The 15831-nt window shown below is 43.7% G+C and overlaps 2 protein-coding genes across 3 annotated transcripts in view; one reads left to right on the top strand and one right to left on the bottom strand.

The window, feature by feature from the left end:
• Window positions 1–204: 204 nt before the first annotated feature.
• LOC124036996 (putative sodium-coupled neutral amino acid transporter 8) lies at window positions 205–8285 on the top strand. Its single transcript, XM_046351618.1, has 10 exons — window positions 205–589; window positions 2922–3120; window positions 3377–3533; window positions 3680–3784; window positions 4260–4317; window positions 6597–6711; window positions 6979–7126; window positions 7293–7492; window positions 7598–7649; window positions 7765–8285. Exons 1-10 carry the CDS (start codon window positions 401–403, stop codon window positions 7865–7867), a joined length of 1326 nt encoding a protein of 441 aa, XP_046207574.1. The 5' UTR covers window positions 205–400; the 3' UTR covers window positions 7868–8285.
• Window positions 8286–8376: 91 nt separating this feature from the next.
• Window positions 8377–15831, bottom strand: part of LOC124037007 (N-terminal EF-hand calcium-binding protein 2-like) — a 178083-nt gene continuing 170628 nt past the window's right edge. For both annotated transcript variants that reach the window (XM_046351628.1, XM_046351636.1), the window contains 3 exons: window positions 12313–12390; window positions 11175–11266; window positions 8377–10788 (listed from right to left, as the gene is read on the bottom strand). In XM_046351628.1, coding sequence (XP_046207584.1) covers window positions 10760–10788; window positions 11175–11266; window positions 12313–12390 — 199 coding nt within the window. In that variant the 3' untranslated portion in view covers window positions 8377–10759. The remainder of the gene's footprint in view (window positions 10789–11174; window positions 11267–12312; window positions 12391–15831) is intronic.

The following is a 15831-nucleotide window of genomic DNA, read 5'->3' as shown; positions in this document are numbered from 1 at the left end:
CTTGGCTCTAACCACACCCCATAAGGCTCATGAATATTCTGAGGGGGAGTGTACTTCCAGGTATGGACAAAATGAAAAAATAAAATCCCAAAATGTCAAATGTTATTTGTTTTAAGTTATTCCATGTCCAACTTTGAAACAATCAATGAGATAAATTAGAGAACAAGTTACAATTTTCGTTTCTCAACTTCGGAAACTAAAAACTAGCCGTTTTCTGTTTTCCACTCTACTTTTTGACTAGGAAATCAAAACAAGAAAAGTACACGGACCTTCCCAAACCAATCCGTGCCCCAGCCTCCTTTTTAGTTCACCTTTATTTATTGAGCAGATTCCTGTGAACACATCGCCTGGCACGAGTCGCAGAGGTTTTTCGGAGAGTTTGGAGCAAGTCTGACAAAGCATGGAAGAGTTGGCGAGGGAAAGCATCAGCTTGCTGGCCAAGCCCACACTCGATACAGATGGTCCAAGACTTGGATCTTTTGGAGCAATTTTCATCATGCTCAAATCTGCGCTTGGTGCGGGACTTCTCAACTTCCCATGGGCTTTCGAGAAAGCCGGTGGAATTCGCTCCGCGGTCGCAGTGGAGATGGTAAGTAACTTTACTGACCCCAGTAACACAATTTACATTTACATTACATTTACATTATTTGATGCATTCCTGTTATTAAACGTCATTTTAACCACCTAATTTAACACGTAATTTAAACCAATTTAAACGATATATATAGACCTACTCCAAACCTATTGATTTAGTCTTGTCATTTACTGTGTAGAACGAACCATCTAGAATTGGTTGGTGATTCGTTTTGGGAATCAAATCAAGTCAAAATGTATTCGTCACGTGCTTTGTGAACAAATGGTGTGGACGAACAGTGAAATGCCTAGTCTACTTATTAGCTTTCCCAACAATGCAGAGAGAAATAAAATATAGAAATCATAGAAAAGTAAAACACCTGATAATAGATACACAAGGAGTAATGATAACTTGGCTATATGCAATGTTCCCTTGTTTTTTGGGGGCATTGAGCAAACTTCAGGTTGTGAAAATTCGGTGCAACTTCCAGCACACGTTTACTGTGAATACTGTGGTTATACCCCCATTAATTTACTGTTTTAACAGTGTCCAATTAGGCTACTGTGAGTATTTGATTTATAATGTAGGCCTACCATATAAAACCGTGGAGAAAATGCATCACAACATTTTAACATGGAAATAGGTTATATCATTCAGCCTACAGTAGCAGCCAATATATGGTGTTCAATGTAGGCCTACATTGCACAAGACTTTTGAAAAAAACAAACATGCGTATGTGATGAGTCAAAAAAGGGTCAACGCAGTCCGGAGAGCTATTTGCTTAACTATTATTATTTATTTTTGAACCCCTTTTTCTCCCCAATTTCGAGGTATCCAATTGTTAGTAGTTACTGTCTTGTCTCATCGCTACAACTCCCGTACGGGCTTGGGAGAGACGAAGGTCGAGAGCCATGCGTCCTCCAAAACACACCCCAACCAAACCGCACTGCTTCTTAACACAGAGCGCATCCAACCCGGAAAGCCATTCGCACCAATGTGTCGGAGGAAACACTGTACACCTAGGGACCTGGTCAGCGCGCACTGTGCTCGGCCCGCCACAGGAGTCGCTAGTGCGCGATGACACAAGGATATCCCTATCGGCCAAACCCTCCCTAACGCGGATGACGCTAGGCCAATTATGCATCGCCCCATGGGCCTCCCAGTTGCAGCCGGCTGCGACAGAGCCTGTGCTCGAAGCCAGAGTCTCTGGTGGCAAAGCTAGTACTACGAAGCAGTGCCTTAGACCACTGCGCGACCCGGGAGGCTTTGGCTTAACTATTTAACTAACTTTTAGCACTCTTTTTGGCTTGGAGTTAGAAGCTGTTCAGGGTCCTGTTGGTTCCAGACTTGGTGCATTGGTACCACTTGCCGTGCGGAAGCAGGGAGAGTAGTCTACAACTTGGGTAGCTGGAGTCTTTGACAATTTTTATGGCCTTCCTCTGACTCCACCTGGTATAGAGGTCCTGGATGGCAGGGAGCTCGGTCCCAGTGATGTACTGGGCCGTACGTACTACCCTTTGTAGCGCTTTGCAGTTGGATGCCAAGCAGTTGCCACACCAAGCGGTGATGCAGCCAGTCAAGATGCTCTCAATGATGCAGCTGCAGAACTTTTTGAAGATCTGAGGGCCCATGCCAAAGCTTTTCAGCATCCTGAGGGGGAAGAGGTGTTGTATCATCTTCACAACTGTGTTGGTGTGTTTGGACCATAATATATCCTTATTGATGTGGACACCGAGGAACTTGGAGGTCTCGACCCGCTCCACTACAGCCTTGTCAATGTGAATTAAGGGCGTGCCCGGCCCTTCGTTTCCTGTAGTCCACGATCAGCTGCTTTGTCTTGCTGACGTTGAGGGAGGGGTTGTTGTCCTGGCACCACACTGCCAGTTCCCTGCCCTCCTCCCTATAGGCTGTCTCATCATTGTTGGTGATCAGGCCTGCCACCGTAGTGTCGTCGAGGAGGTGTTAACATGCCAAGAGCTGGATAGCTTGCGTAATTGATTAATGTTGGGTAGCCTACATATTCTTAATCAAATAATAGCATCAATGTTGACAATTTCAATTTGTTTCATTTTGTATATAATCAATATAAAGCACCGCAGTCAAGCACATCATTCTCAGCAGTTGTACACACTAAATTCAGCTTTCAATGAAATTCCCTCTGGTTATCCCTTCCCCTCATCCATGTTATCCTTTATTAGCCTGGCTGACATGAATTACGAAGACTTCGAGTTTGGTGTCAGCCAGACCAATCCGTTATAGACCTACTCTCTTATTATTTGCTCAATCTCATCTCTCTTCTCCTACTCAGCAACCTCTTGATTGTATCTTCATCTCTCCTCCGCCTCAGGTGTCCCTGGTGTTCCTCATCAGTGGCCTGGTAATCCTGGGCTACTCCTCCTCCATCAGTGGTCAGAACACGTACCAGGCCGTGGTGAAGGATGTGTGTGGGCCTGCCATCGGGCAGCTCTGTGAGGTCGTGTTCGTCTTCAACCTCTTCATGATCTCTGTGGCCTTCCTGGTCATAGTGTCGGACCAGCTGGAGAAACGTGAGTATCTTCATGCTTCTCCCCGACTGCATGACTCCCTAACTATCTCTTACTGGGTTATGTTACCGTTTTCATAATAAAGTCATTCCTTCCTGAACTATTTCTTCTGGAGCCTTTGAGATCATGAGATTTTCCTGTCCCCACTTCTCATTATGTAATGATGATCATTGAAAATAGGTTAATGATATAGATTTTCAACTTCATGTACAGTATCTGATACATGTTTCTTTATGTAATTCATGTGTTTGTCTTGCAGTATGCATCTCCCTTTATGAGTTGATCACTGGTTTGCCCGAGACAGATATGCCATACCACTGGTACACACACCCACATTTCGCCCTCATCCTCCTGTGTGTCTTCCTCATCCTCCCTCTCTCCATCCCTAAAGAGATCAGTATTCAGAAGTACATCAGGTGGGTGAGTCATTTATGGGCAGTGTACTACAGCATTGCAAAGATTTAAGCCCAGGCTACTTGGTGCAAAACATTGCAACATTTGTGTGGCTGTTACTGCCATATTCAATCTCATGTTATGCTCAACCCTTTCCCTCTTTTTGAAGTGTTTTAGGTACTCTGGCGGCTACATACCTAACAGTGGCCATCATTGTGAAATATCACACAAGAGAGAGCAGTGATGTGCATATATCCCCCTTGTACACAAGTGGGTGAGTGCTTGTAATCCCAATTCATATTAATTTGACCTTTGAGCAATTTCTGTCCTTAGTCTGAGTGATGTGAACAATATTGATATGCTTTTATGATGGCCTTTAGCATATGCCTATGTGATGGCCTTTAGCATAGGCCTACGTGATGGCCTTTAGCATAGGCCTACGTGATGGCCTTTAGCATAGGCCTACGTGATGGCCTTTAGCATAGGCCTACGTCTGTGAGATCAGGATCTAAGATGCCCTTTTAATATTAGGAGCTTTTAGTCCTTGTTCCGTTGTTAAAGGTATTTTCATTTTGAGCTACATTTTGACTGTCTGGGAGTGGAGTCCGAGCCCTCAGCCCACACATTGTAATGTGTCGGTGTGATTGACAGAAACTGTAAAAGACTGAAATTGCCTCAGGTCAGATTAGGTCTTGTTTAAAAGGCCCTTTTAAGAGCCACTCTGAAGTTTTCTTGTCGTCTCTCTGTAGAATAAGCTCTTGGGCATCGATGTTCAGCGTTATCCCAACCATCTGCTTTGGCTTTCAGGTGAGTACGGCTTCAAACATGTTTGGTTTTCAAAGTGGTCACTTGTGAGGTTAGATTTGTTTTCTTTATGAAGCCAATGGTTAAAGTCTGGTATTTACCAAGTCCTGGTCAATTGAGGAGCTGTCTATTGAGGAGTGGTCAGTCATCACAGTCCAACAGAGCCTCAGGCTATCCAGCAGAGGAGAGCTGTTTCTCTGTTCAATATTTTAACTTGGGTAAGATTGGAGGAAAATGGGAAAATATTACTCATTTTCAGAGGTATTGTTTAATCTTCTGAGTAACCAAGGAAACACAGGGGCATTGTCAGAAATGTAATAAAAGGGAAGTGGGGAGAGCGGCAGACAAAGCCCAGCTCCCTGAGCCCCTACACCCCCGGGCTGATTGATTACTGAGCAGGTGAAAAAAGAGGATGGGAATCCTGAAGGAATGTGGATGGAGGAATGTTGAGTAACATTTTATCGAGAAACACTAGCAAGGTTCTTCCAGGTTAATGTATATATACAGTGCCTTGCGAAAGTATTCGGCCCCCTTGAACTTTGCGACCTTTTGCCACATTTCAGGCTTCAAACAAAGATATAAAACTGTATTTTTTTTGTGAAGAATCAACAACAAGTGGGACACAGTCATGAAGTGGAATGACATTTATTGGATATTTCAAACTTTTTTAACAAATCAAAAACTGAAAGATTGGGCGTGCAAAATTATTCAGCCCCCTAATACTTTGTAGCGCCACCTTTTGCTGCGATTACAGCTGTAAGTCGCTTGGGGTATGTCTATCAGTTTTGCACATCGAGAGACTGAATTTTTTTCCCATTCCTCCTTGCAAAACAGCTCGAGCTCAGTGAGGTTGGATGGAGAGCATTTGAACAGCAGTTTTCAGTTCTTTCCACAGATTCTCGATTGGATTCAGGTCTGGACTTTGACTTGGCCATTCTAACACCTGGATATGTTTATTTTTGAACCATTCCATTGTAGATTTTGCATTATATTTTCGATCATTGACTTGTTGGAAGACAAATCTCCGTCCCAGTCTCAGGTCTTTTGCAGACTCCATCAGGTTTTCTTCCAGAATGGTCCTGTATTTGGCTCCATCCATCTTCCCATCAATTTTAACCATCTTTCCTGTCCCTGCTGAAGAAAAGCAGGCCCAAACCATGATGCTGCCACCACCATGTTTGACAGTGGGGATGGTGTGTTCAGCGGGATGAGCTGTGTTGCTTTTACGCCAAACATAACGTTTTGCATTGTTGCCAAAAAGTTCAATTTTGGTTTCATCTGACCAGAGCACCTTCTTCCACATGTTTGGTATGTCTCCCAGGTGGCTTGTGGCAAACTTTAAACAACACTTTTTATGGATATCTTTAAGAAATGGCTTTCTTCTTGCCACTTCCATAAAGGCCAGATTTGTGCAATATACGACTGAGTGTTGTCCTATGGACAGTCTCCCACCTCAGCTGTAGATCTCTGCAGTTCATCCAGAGTGATCATGGGCCTCTTGGCTGCATCTCTGATCAGTCTTCTCCTGGTCTTGGTAGATTGGCAGTGGTCTGATTCTCCTTCGATTTCAATATTATCGCTTGCACAGTGCTCCTTGGGATGTTTTAAAGCTTGGGAAATATTTTTGTATCCAAATCCGGCTTTAAACTTCTTCACAACAGTATCTCGGACCTGCCTGGCGTGTTCCTTGTTCTTCATGATGCTCTCTGCGCTTTTAACGGACCTCTGAGACTATCACAGTGCAGGTGCATTTATACGGAGACTTGATTACACACAGGTGGATTGTATTTATCATCATTAGTCATTTAGGTCAACATTGGATCATTCAGAGATCCTCACTGAACTTCTGGAGAGAGTTTGCACGCCAATTTTTTCAGTTTTTGATTTGTTAAAAAAGTTTGAAATATCCAATAAATGTTGTTCCACTTCATGTTTGTGTCCCACTTGTTGTTGATTCTTCACAAAACAATACAGTTTTATATCTTTATGTTTGAAGCCTGAAATGTGGCAAAAGGTCGCAAAGTTCAAGGGGGCCGAATACTTTCGCAAGGCACTGTAGTTGAATTGTCAGCTTGTGACAAAGGATCTGAAGTTCTATGATTGGGAGCATTAAGAGCTGTGGAGCCCCATGCTATAAATAGTCTCAATGTAAGGGCCAGAGCTAACTGGCCACCAGAATGATTCAGAGGACTCAAGCCCATTACAGGTCTATGTAGTCATGTTTCTCTGAGCTTTGCGTTCTGAGCCTGCCATGTTCTGTTCTGTATCATTCTGTGCTCCAGTGTCACGAGGCCTGCATAGCCATCTACAGCAGCATGGAGAACAAAAGCCTGTCCCATTGGGTGTTCATCTCTGTGGTGTCCATGTTCTTCTGCCTGGTCATTTACTCCCTAACTGGTGAGACTCATCCCTTCAATACTCCGGCTCATAGCACCAAGTGATTGTAGTGAACACAGTGACTATACTATTGTAGACTCTTAGGAAAAAAAGGTTCCAAAGTGGTTCTTTGGCTGTCCCCACAGGAGAACCCTTTAAGGTTTCCTCTGTGGAAAGGGTTCTACCTGAAACCTAAAGGGTTCTTCAAAGGGTTCCCCTATGGAGACAGCTGAAGAACCTTTAAGGTACAGTTGGTGGTTGAATGTTTCCCCTCCCTTTCTGGTTCAGGTGTTTACGGATACCTGACATTTGGCAAGGATGTTGCAGCAGATATTCTGATGTCATACACAGGGGACGATGTCCTCATGATCATTGCAAGACTGCTCTTTGGGATCTCTATCATCACCATCTTCCCCATTATCCTCCTGCTAGGAAGGTAACATGATGGCTGGAGAGCATTTAGTAATGGGCATTACATAGAAATATCATCCATTGGCCATTTAAATCAGAACATTTTAAGTCGAAATCAAGAACTTGTTAGTAAATGTTGTCTGTTTGACCCAGTGAGTCTCATTGCAGTGTCTCTAACGTTCTGCAATCAGGTCCGTGATTCAGGACCCACTGCTGAGTTTCCGTCGGCGCTTCCACGTTGTGACCGAGTCGTATGAGAACTGTAGCCGCGTGGGGCTGACTATAGCCTGGATCACCGTCACCCTGCTCATTGCCATGTTCATCCCAGACATCAGCAAGGTTATCAGTATCATTGGGGGAATCAGCGCATTTTTCATTTTCATCTTCCCAGGTGGGAAAATTATCCCCCTTTCACTCCTTCACTCTCTCCCACACAGTTGTATGTGAATCGAACCAGCAGAGATAATGTATGTTTGTTTTATCTGCTTGTGTGCAGGGCTATGTCTAGTATTTGCCATGCAGTCAGAGCAAGTATCTTTCAAAACACGGTGAGTTTAAACCAATCATGGTCACTCATTCAAACCATTCATCCATTCAAATCCTTCTTTTCATTTACATCATGTTCTCCTTTATTTTCTCACTCCCCTTCCCCCATTCCCTCAGAGTGGTCCTAACAACATGGGGGATGATCACTCTGATCTGTGGGGCCTTCATCTTTGGACAGAGCACCACCATCGCCATCATACAGCTCCTCAATAAGATCTAATCCTAACTGGTATATGTCTTCATTGTGTGAGAGTTGTTGACTGGGTAGGAATAGGGGAGTTTTCTATTCTTCTTACTTTTCTATTATTTCATTTGCGCAATGTGTTCTGCTCACTGTCTGATACACTGAAAGAAATCAGAATGGAAGTTTACATAGTAGGTTAAAAAAAGTATTTTCAGCCATAATGAAAGGATGGCCATAGAGTGAACACGTCATATGGGGCTGGGGGAGAAAGTGAATTATTTTAACTTTTTGTTCATGTGTGTGTGGTGTTTGCTTTGATATGTTGAATGAACACAAATGGTGTATTCTCACAGGTTGCTGTCTCGAGTTACGATTCTGACTTTTGTGTACAATATGTCGATGATTTTCATTGTATTGACATGTTTATCAGAAGTAAAATGTTTTATAGGAAATATGCACTGGCATTTGTTTTTCATTAGTCTTCACACTACATGTTGTGTGCATGCTTTCCCAGAAATGTAAAGCAATGAAGCAACAGATTCATGGTGTATTTCCACTTTATTGAGTTTTATCATTCTACATTATCTAGAATTTCAACAGTTGTAAGACTAAATATGGTACTTGCATCCCTGCAATAAGTCTCTACACTCACAGAGAAAGCCATTTTACTGAAACATACAGAAGTATAAGAATGAGCATTTCTATAAACACTGCCATAAAAGTGAATGTTCATTCTGTATGCCATTTTCTATTCATATATATATATATTTGTTTTGTCTGTCCTTTTTATAGGAATACTATAAAAGACAAATAAGAAATCCACAAAACCCAGTGAAAGTAGCATGGCTAAATACTACATTAAATAAGTTACTGGACATTCATTTTAACATGCACTCAAGAGATGGGGAGGAAGAATTTGGTTGCACAGTTTAGGGAACAGCCAGGAATGTTACAGAAATAGAATTGGCATTTTCTGACTGGATCTGACCTGTTCATACAGAACCCAACGGAAGCTACGGATAGAAAACCTTTCCAGTAGAATTTCCCCACATAAGTCTATTTCAACAAGGGAGCCATGCTCTTGCTCTGTAATACTGATGCTGAGGCTAATATGAAGCCCAAGGCGTGCTATTGATTAATATCATGGGTGTATTAACACGGAGAAGTCCAGGGTTCTCTCAAAGAAAAGTGCAATGTGGCTTAGCACCAGAGATGGAACTGAACATGTGCGATTTTCATTTCAGTGGTGGTCCTAGTTATGATCAAAGCCAAGTAAATAAAGTTGGATTTTTACAGTGAACAAGGACAGTCTTTGTTATTACTTACATGTAATTATCTGAGATGATAATCTTATCCTGGGGAGTGAGGGTTTGATATCCCCCAATTGGTTAATGACAAGCTTGCCACCAGCATGTGCTTACAGGACAAACTAAGAAATTCAATGGAGAAGTGGGTGAAAGATTCCACCCTCTAAAGGTGGATCAAGATGAGTGATTCATACATTATTGTTTATAGATAAAACACTTTTATTGAGAATTTGTAATACACTCATACTTTATATGTAATCGCTATATCTCATTAATTTACATTGTGCTTTTCGACTGGGTCTGTTGGATCATGTTGATTTCAGGTTGTTGGAGTTGGACAAACTAGTCATGCTCCTAGATGTGCACGAGGTTCTTCAACTGGGTTGGTGGGTGAACATTCTTTCTGATATATTTTTGGTTACTATAATTTGCTTGATATGTGAAACATCTCCTTTTTGCTCAATTGCAATGAACATTGTGATTGTAATATATGGCTGTGCGTTAGAGGTTTAAAAGCAAATTACTCTGTGTTTATGGGAAGGCCGTGGCTGCGGATCTGACTTTTCCCAGATCTTTATTCCCTCGACTAAAGGTCCTAAAGATTCTGTGCATGTGTGGATCATGTCCTGCTCATGAGTTTAATCTCTACTTTATGCACAGTCGCTGTAGGCTATGGTACAGGTAACACCATCTGCTCTAAAATTCGCTCACTGTACATCATTCAAAACAACACTATAACTCAAGATCTAAATGCACATCCCCATGAAACTGATTGCGATCAAATGGTTGGTATGCAGATGCTGCATGGACTTGACAGATTATCATCAGTGAGAAATGTGAAGGCAAGGAGACCACAAAAATGAGTGTGTGAACTAGAGGTCAAGAAACATGGCCAGAAGCTTCAGAACTAAAGGTCCTGAGAGAAAAAAGATCCTGTGAAGTTGGATCTGCAGCAACTCCATTATTGGAAATCCTACAACCTCAACCCCATGCTGATGTTTAAGGCTTGAGATTAGTTGTTCAAAAGGGAAACTGTCTGCAGCAAACCACAAGTTTCGCTGCTTTTGTTGTGACCTCTTCTTCTGAAGAATTTTGCACTTTACCACTAAAGACGTCAATACAAATATAATTATAATAGAACATGTTTTCATATAATTTTACTAGACTTTAACAGCTAATATATCCACTGCTGATTCATACAAGTACTCTTAACACAACGGGAAAAAAACAAACCTTCACAGCTTGATAGAGATGAATGTTGAGGGCTCTATTACTCTGTCATTAGCAGCAGCAGCAGGTTCATGTCTTTTAGTCAAAATTGATGACATGCACTAGAGCCTCAAAAGCAGGTTAACTGTTCACCTCATTTCTACAATGACTTGAGGGTGAACGATACAATGAACAAATGCATTGGATGGCGGTAATCTCGCTTTAATGCACTGTTTAATATTCACTGCAATTGATGCCTTCCATTTTGTCTCAATATCAAACAGACACTGTGTAAACATGTACTTACAAAAGAGAGAAAGAGGGATTGTGGGGGGTGAGAGTGAGGTAAAGGGGGTATGTGGGAGCTAAGGATGGGGGTGTTGTGGACTTAGGCGATGCGTCCCCACCCCCATCAGTCTCTGCTCAGGCTGCACCAGGCGGCTGCAGGGAGAGAGGGCGAGGGAGTTCAGTTAGACAAGCAGCTCAGGAATAGATACATCATTTACAACACTTTCACACTCAGGTCTAGTGTTTCTCTGCTCAATGTGATAAAACAATGATGATACACTGCATAATATAATTAAAATTGAATGTCATATATTTTCAGGTTTGCCTGAGGTAAGTCTATGACATGCATTTATACCAATAACAATAAGTAAATATAATAAATATCAGGGTATGTGTTTTCCCTGACTGCTCTACTTCAAACAGTTCTCTCCACCAGTAGGTTCCATCGCTATCAGGGCTCCCCATCCCAGATATACGGCACTATGCCAGCATTACGCAGGGGATTGTGCTCTATGCCAGCTCTCTCTCAGGAGACTAACCTGGCACAGCAACAGTGGACACAGCCTCAGGCTGGCACAGAGTGTCAACTTTAACATGTTGAAAGGCCTTGAAGGATGCAGCCTGGAGGTGCCTGAGGGCAGAGGTGGAGGGCATAAGATCACATATAAACACAGACTCACACACCCATGCATGCAGATGCACACACGCTCACTCCTTCAGTTCTCCTACGCCCCATAGACGATAGAGAACTTGAAAGATAGAGACTCGTTACAGCCTCGGCACATCCCCCAAAACATCAATAAGTAATTATACAGTAGTATGTCAGCTTTATTCAGTGGCTATAGCTGTAGATAGGTTCCTGCCGTGATAGAGCTCTGTACCTCTGGAGTCTGCTTAACCAAAGTCTGATTCCAGATGTTAGCTTTGTATGAACATTTAAACAAAAACACTAAGCAATGACGGCTCTTCTGTAATCATCTACCCAATTGTGTAAAAAACAATACACATATCTCACATATCTCATATATGAACTGTGCTTACAAAATAGTAGACACCAACATGTCAAATGATTGTGCATAGTCCCCCCGGGTGGCGCAGTGGTTAAGGGCGCTGTACTGCAGACTCTGGGTTCGCGCCCAGGCTCTGTCGTAACTGGCTGCGAGGTCTGTGGGGCGACGCACAATTGGCCCAGTGTCGTCCGGGTTAGGGAGGGCTTGGCCGGTAGCGATATCATTGACTCATCGCGCACCAGCGACTCCTGTGGCGGGCCGGGCGCAGTGTGTGCTAACCAAGGTTGCCAGGTGCGCTGTGTTTCCTCCGACACATTGGTGCGGCTGACTTCCGGGTTGGATGCGCGCTGTGTTAAGAAGCAGTGCGGCTTGGTTGGGTTGTGTATCGGAGAACACATGACTTTCAACCTTCGTCTCTCCTGAGTCTGTACGGGAGTTGTAGCGATGAGACAAGATAGTAGCTACTAAACAATTGGATACCACGAAATTGGGGAGAAAAAGGGGTAAAATTCAACAAACAAAAAAATTATTGTGCATTATTGATTCCAGATTTTCTGGAAATTGTACCTATGGGGATTATAAGAAGACCAAGGGGTGAAGGGTCAGGAGATGTGGGGGAGGGAGGGATGACTCCATGGGTGAGATGAGACACAATTCTAGAACTTACTTTTTCCACTCCTCCTCTCCATCCCAGAACTCATACACCACGAAGGAGAGCCCATCTGGCAGCCGCACTGCAGTCACACTGAGGAAGAAAGGAATACAAAAAGAGAGAGAGAGAGTAAGACACTGGCAAGTCAATAATGGGCAGATGACATTGGAGAACTATAAAATATTTTAATAAAAACAGTGAATTATGTTATTATGACAGACAGATGTCAGAGAGTGATGTGTGGTAGTTGAGCACAGAAACACTTTCACGCCACATCAACCATAATAATAGACACCCATAGTCAACCATTATAGTAGAAGCCCAAAGTTACTTGACTTCAGCTCCACTCACTCCCACGCATAATCCTCCACTGGAGGGCAGTAGTGGTTCAGACGGCTGACCTGTGTCTCAGGGGTTTAGTGCAGTAGAAGAGTTCTACTGTATGAGTTGGGTTTTCTGTTTCCTTCCATCACAGTGGAGCTCGCAACTGGAGAGACTCCTGACACATCTTATTGACCTGCTGAATGCTTCTATTACAGCTGACAGCTCTCTGTCTGAGGTTACATCTAGATCAGACCACTGCGTTGTTTTATTTGACGGGCCGCTGCTGTGCGAGGCTCCACAATCACATTCTTCAAACCCCAAAAAAACCCATGTCCAAGTCAATGTGTGTCCATCTAAAAGAAAGATGCGCACAAGGGGAGGGTGTTTGATTGTGTGTTTGTGCATCCACACGTGTGCTTCCTTCCCATAACTTTGTCAATGTTTGTGTGTTTGTCTGTGGGTTGTTTGTGTGTGTGTGTAAATTCAAGGACTTAAAAAGGAGGACATATTCTTATGGCATCATTTGCAGGATGTATTAGTACCATGTAGAAGCACTTATAGGAACCAATAGTAGAGACATGAGGGAGGAAAATAACGTTTCAGACTTAAATAGTGGTAATGTGAGAATGAGAGAGAGAAAGAAAACAGTCTATTCACAGTACAGAGTCAGAGCCCTATTCCTCAGTGATCAATTATTTACCATCCCTAAGTATATTATGATGAGACTACAAAATGCTGATGACAGTAGCCAGCCTATTTTCTGGACTTGGCTCCAGGGAGTCGCTCTGAAACCGACTGTAGAGGAACTTGTCCTTTTGAACTGAGTCTTACACACCCCGGGCATGATAATCTGCTGCTACATTGATAGGAAAGAAGATACATTTGTGCTACATGCAGCAGCAGTAATAGTGGATATACATGTCATCTTCTCTACAAATCAGCTCTTTCCTTGCTATGACAGCAGTGCTCTAAAGCATACTGGAGGTTGTGCAGTAGGCTGCCGTACATTACCTCAGCTCAGAGCAAGACGAACTGAGAGGCTCTGTCCAGGTTTCTCTAATCTGCTCAGCCCTATTTTCCAGTTCATTGTCCCTTGTCACATGGAGATTCCTCCTGGTTGATGATGGTTGTGGAGAGGCAGAGGACAACAGCGTGTTAAACAGGTTTATCCAGTCTGATTGCCTCTTCAGTCCCCAGCACATCCTTTCTCTGCCAGAGGCTCCCTCAACCATCCATAACCTGTACACACCAGCACTCAGAGGCACTCTGTCTCTCTCTATCTGCAATGTGGACTTATTTGTCCATTATTTTCTAATATCTATTCATGCTCCCTCTGAGTTTCCTCCCCGAGCCTTCCTGCCATTATACCTTGTGATGAGATTAGTACCTTGCGGAGCATTGTGACAAAATAAGCATTACAGATGTAGGATCTTGATCACCCTGTTGCAGTAGTACTTTACTTTTAAAACTTGTAGTGTATTTGAGTTTTGAAAAGGCTTCTGTCAGGTCATCTGTCTCACAATATTAAGCTGTATATTGAAGATTGGTAAAGTACTTGAGCATGGTCAGTAGATGGCAATCAGTGCTGTTTATGATGAGGGAGGACCATTTGTTTTTCATGAGCATGACCTTATTTCTATTACAGCATGTTGGATGACTGTCATGCATATTCCATTCACCCAGTTCAATGTAACATCGATAGGTTTAGGCTACGTCATGACACAACAATTTGCCCTATACCCAGCACGAGGTTGCTACAACCTAGCCTAAGAATGAAGTTTACAACGTAAGTGCACACAGGTCGAGATAAAAATTTGATGACGGACAGTGTGTCATGTTTTGTCATTGATTATCATGCCTTGTCCCTGTTCTTCTCCTTCTATTCGTTTCCCTCTGCTGGTCTTATTAGGTTCTTTCCCTCTTTCTATCCCTCTCTCTCCCCCTCCCTCTCTCACTCTCCCGCTCTCTCTTCTCTCTATCGTTCCGTTCCTGCTCCCAGCTGTTCCTATTCCCCTAATCAATCATTTAGTCTTCCCACACCTGTTCCCGATCCTTTTCCCTGATTAGAGTCCCTATTTCTCTCCTTGTTATTCGTTTCTGCCCTGTCGGTTCCTTGTCTAGAATTCACCGTGCTGTGTTTGTGTATCGCCCTGTCGTGTCGTGTTTTCCTCAGATGCTGCGTGGTGAGCAGGTGTCTGAGTCTGTTTGGTTCAAGTGCCTTCCCGAGGCAACCTGCTGTTCACCTGCTGTTCAAGATCGAGTCTCCAGTTTGTCCTCGTCATTTCGAGTGAAAGTTGTGTTTTTTGATTGTATTTACTTTACTGGATTAAAGACTCTGTTTTCGCCAAGTCGCTTTTGGGTCCTCTTTCACCTGCATGACAGAAGGAACCGACCAAGGAATGGACCCAGCGACTTCAGACGCTCGTTACACTGCCGTCGAGATCCAAGGAGCCATGCTCGGCAGACACGAGCAGGAATTGTCTGCTGCTCGCCATGCTGTGGAGAACCTGGCCGCTCAGGTTTCCGACCTCTCTGGACAGTTCCAGAGTCTTCGTCTCGTGCCACCTGTTACTTCCTGGCCTGCCGAGCCTCCAGAACCTAGGGTTAATAACCCACCTTGCTACTCCGGGCAGCCCACTGAGTGCCGCTCCTTTCTCACGCAGTGTGAGATTGTGTTCTCTCTCCAACCCAACACATACTCTAGAGAGAGAGCTCGGGTTGCTTACGTCATTTCACTCCTTACTGGCCGGGCTCGAGAATGGGGCACAGCTATCTGGGAGGCAAGGGCTGATTGCTCTAACAAGTACCAGAACTTTAAAGAGGAGATGATTCGGGTTTTTGACCGTTCAGTTTTTGGTAGGGAGGCTTCTAGGGCCCTGGCTTCCCTATGCCAAGGTGAACGGTCCATAACGGATTATTCTATTGAGTTTCGCACTCTTGCTGCCTCTAGTGAGTGGAACGAGCCGGCGCTGCTCGCTCGTTTTCTGGAGGGACTCCACGCAGTGGTTAAGGATGAGATTCTCTCCCGGGAGGTTCCTTCAGATGTGGACTCTTTGATTGCTCTCGCCATCCGCATAGAACGACGGGTAGATCTTCGTCACCGGGCTCGTGGAAGAGAGCTCGCATCAACGGTGTTTCCCTGCTCCGCATCGCAACCATCTCCCTCCTCTGGCTCAGAGACTGAGCCCATGCAGCTGGGAGGGATTCGCA

This window comes from Oncorhynchus gorbuscha, linkage group LG01 (genome assembly GCF_021184085.1).
Source record: "Oncorhynchus gorbuscha isolate QuinsamMale2020 ecotype Even-year linkage group LG01, OgorEven_v1.0, whole genome shotgun sequence".
Lineage (NCBI taxonomy): Eukaryota > Metazoa > Chordata > Actinopteri > Salmoniformes > Salmonidae > Oncorhynchus > Oncorhynchus gorbuscha.
The sequence above is the reverse complement of the archived record's forward strand: the minus strand, read 5'-3'. Positions and strand labels throughout refer to the sequence as shown.

Coding starts and splice junctions, on each gene's coding strand:
- LOC124036996 (XM_046351618.1), top strand. CDS start 401: ATGGAAGAGTTGGCGAGGGAAAGCATCAGCTTGCTGGCCAAGCCCACA. Junction 7,127..7,292: donor ATTATCCTCCTGCTAGGAAG/GTAACATGATGG, acceptor TTCTGCAATCAG/GTCCGTGATTCAGGACCCAC. Junction 7,650..7,764: donor CAAGTATCTTTCAAAACACG/GTGAGTTTAAAC, acceptor CCATTCCCTCAG/AGTGGTCCTAACAACATGGG.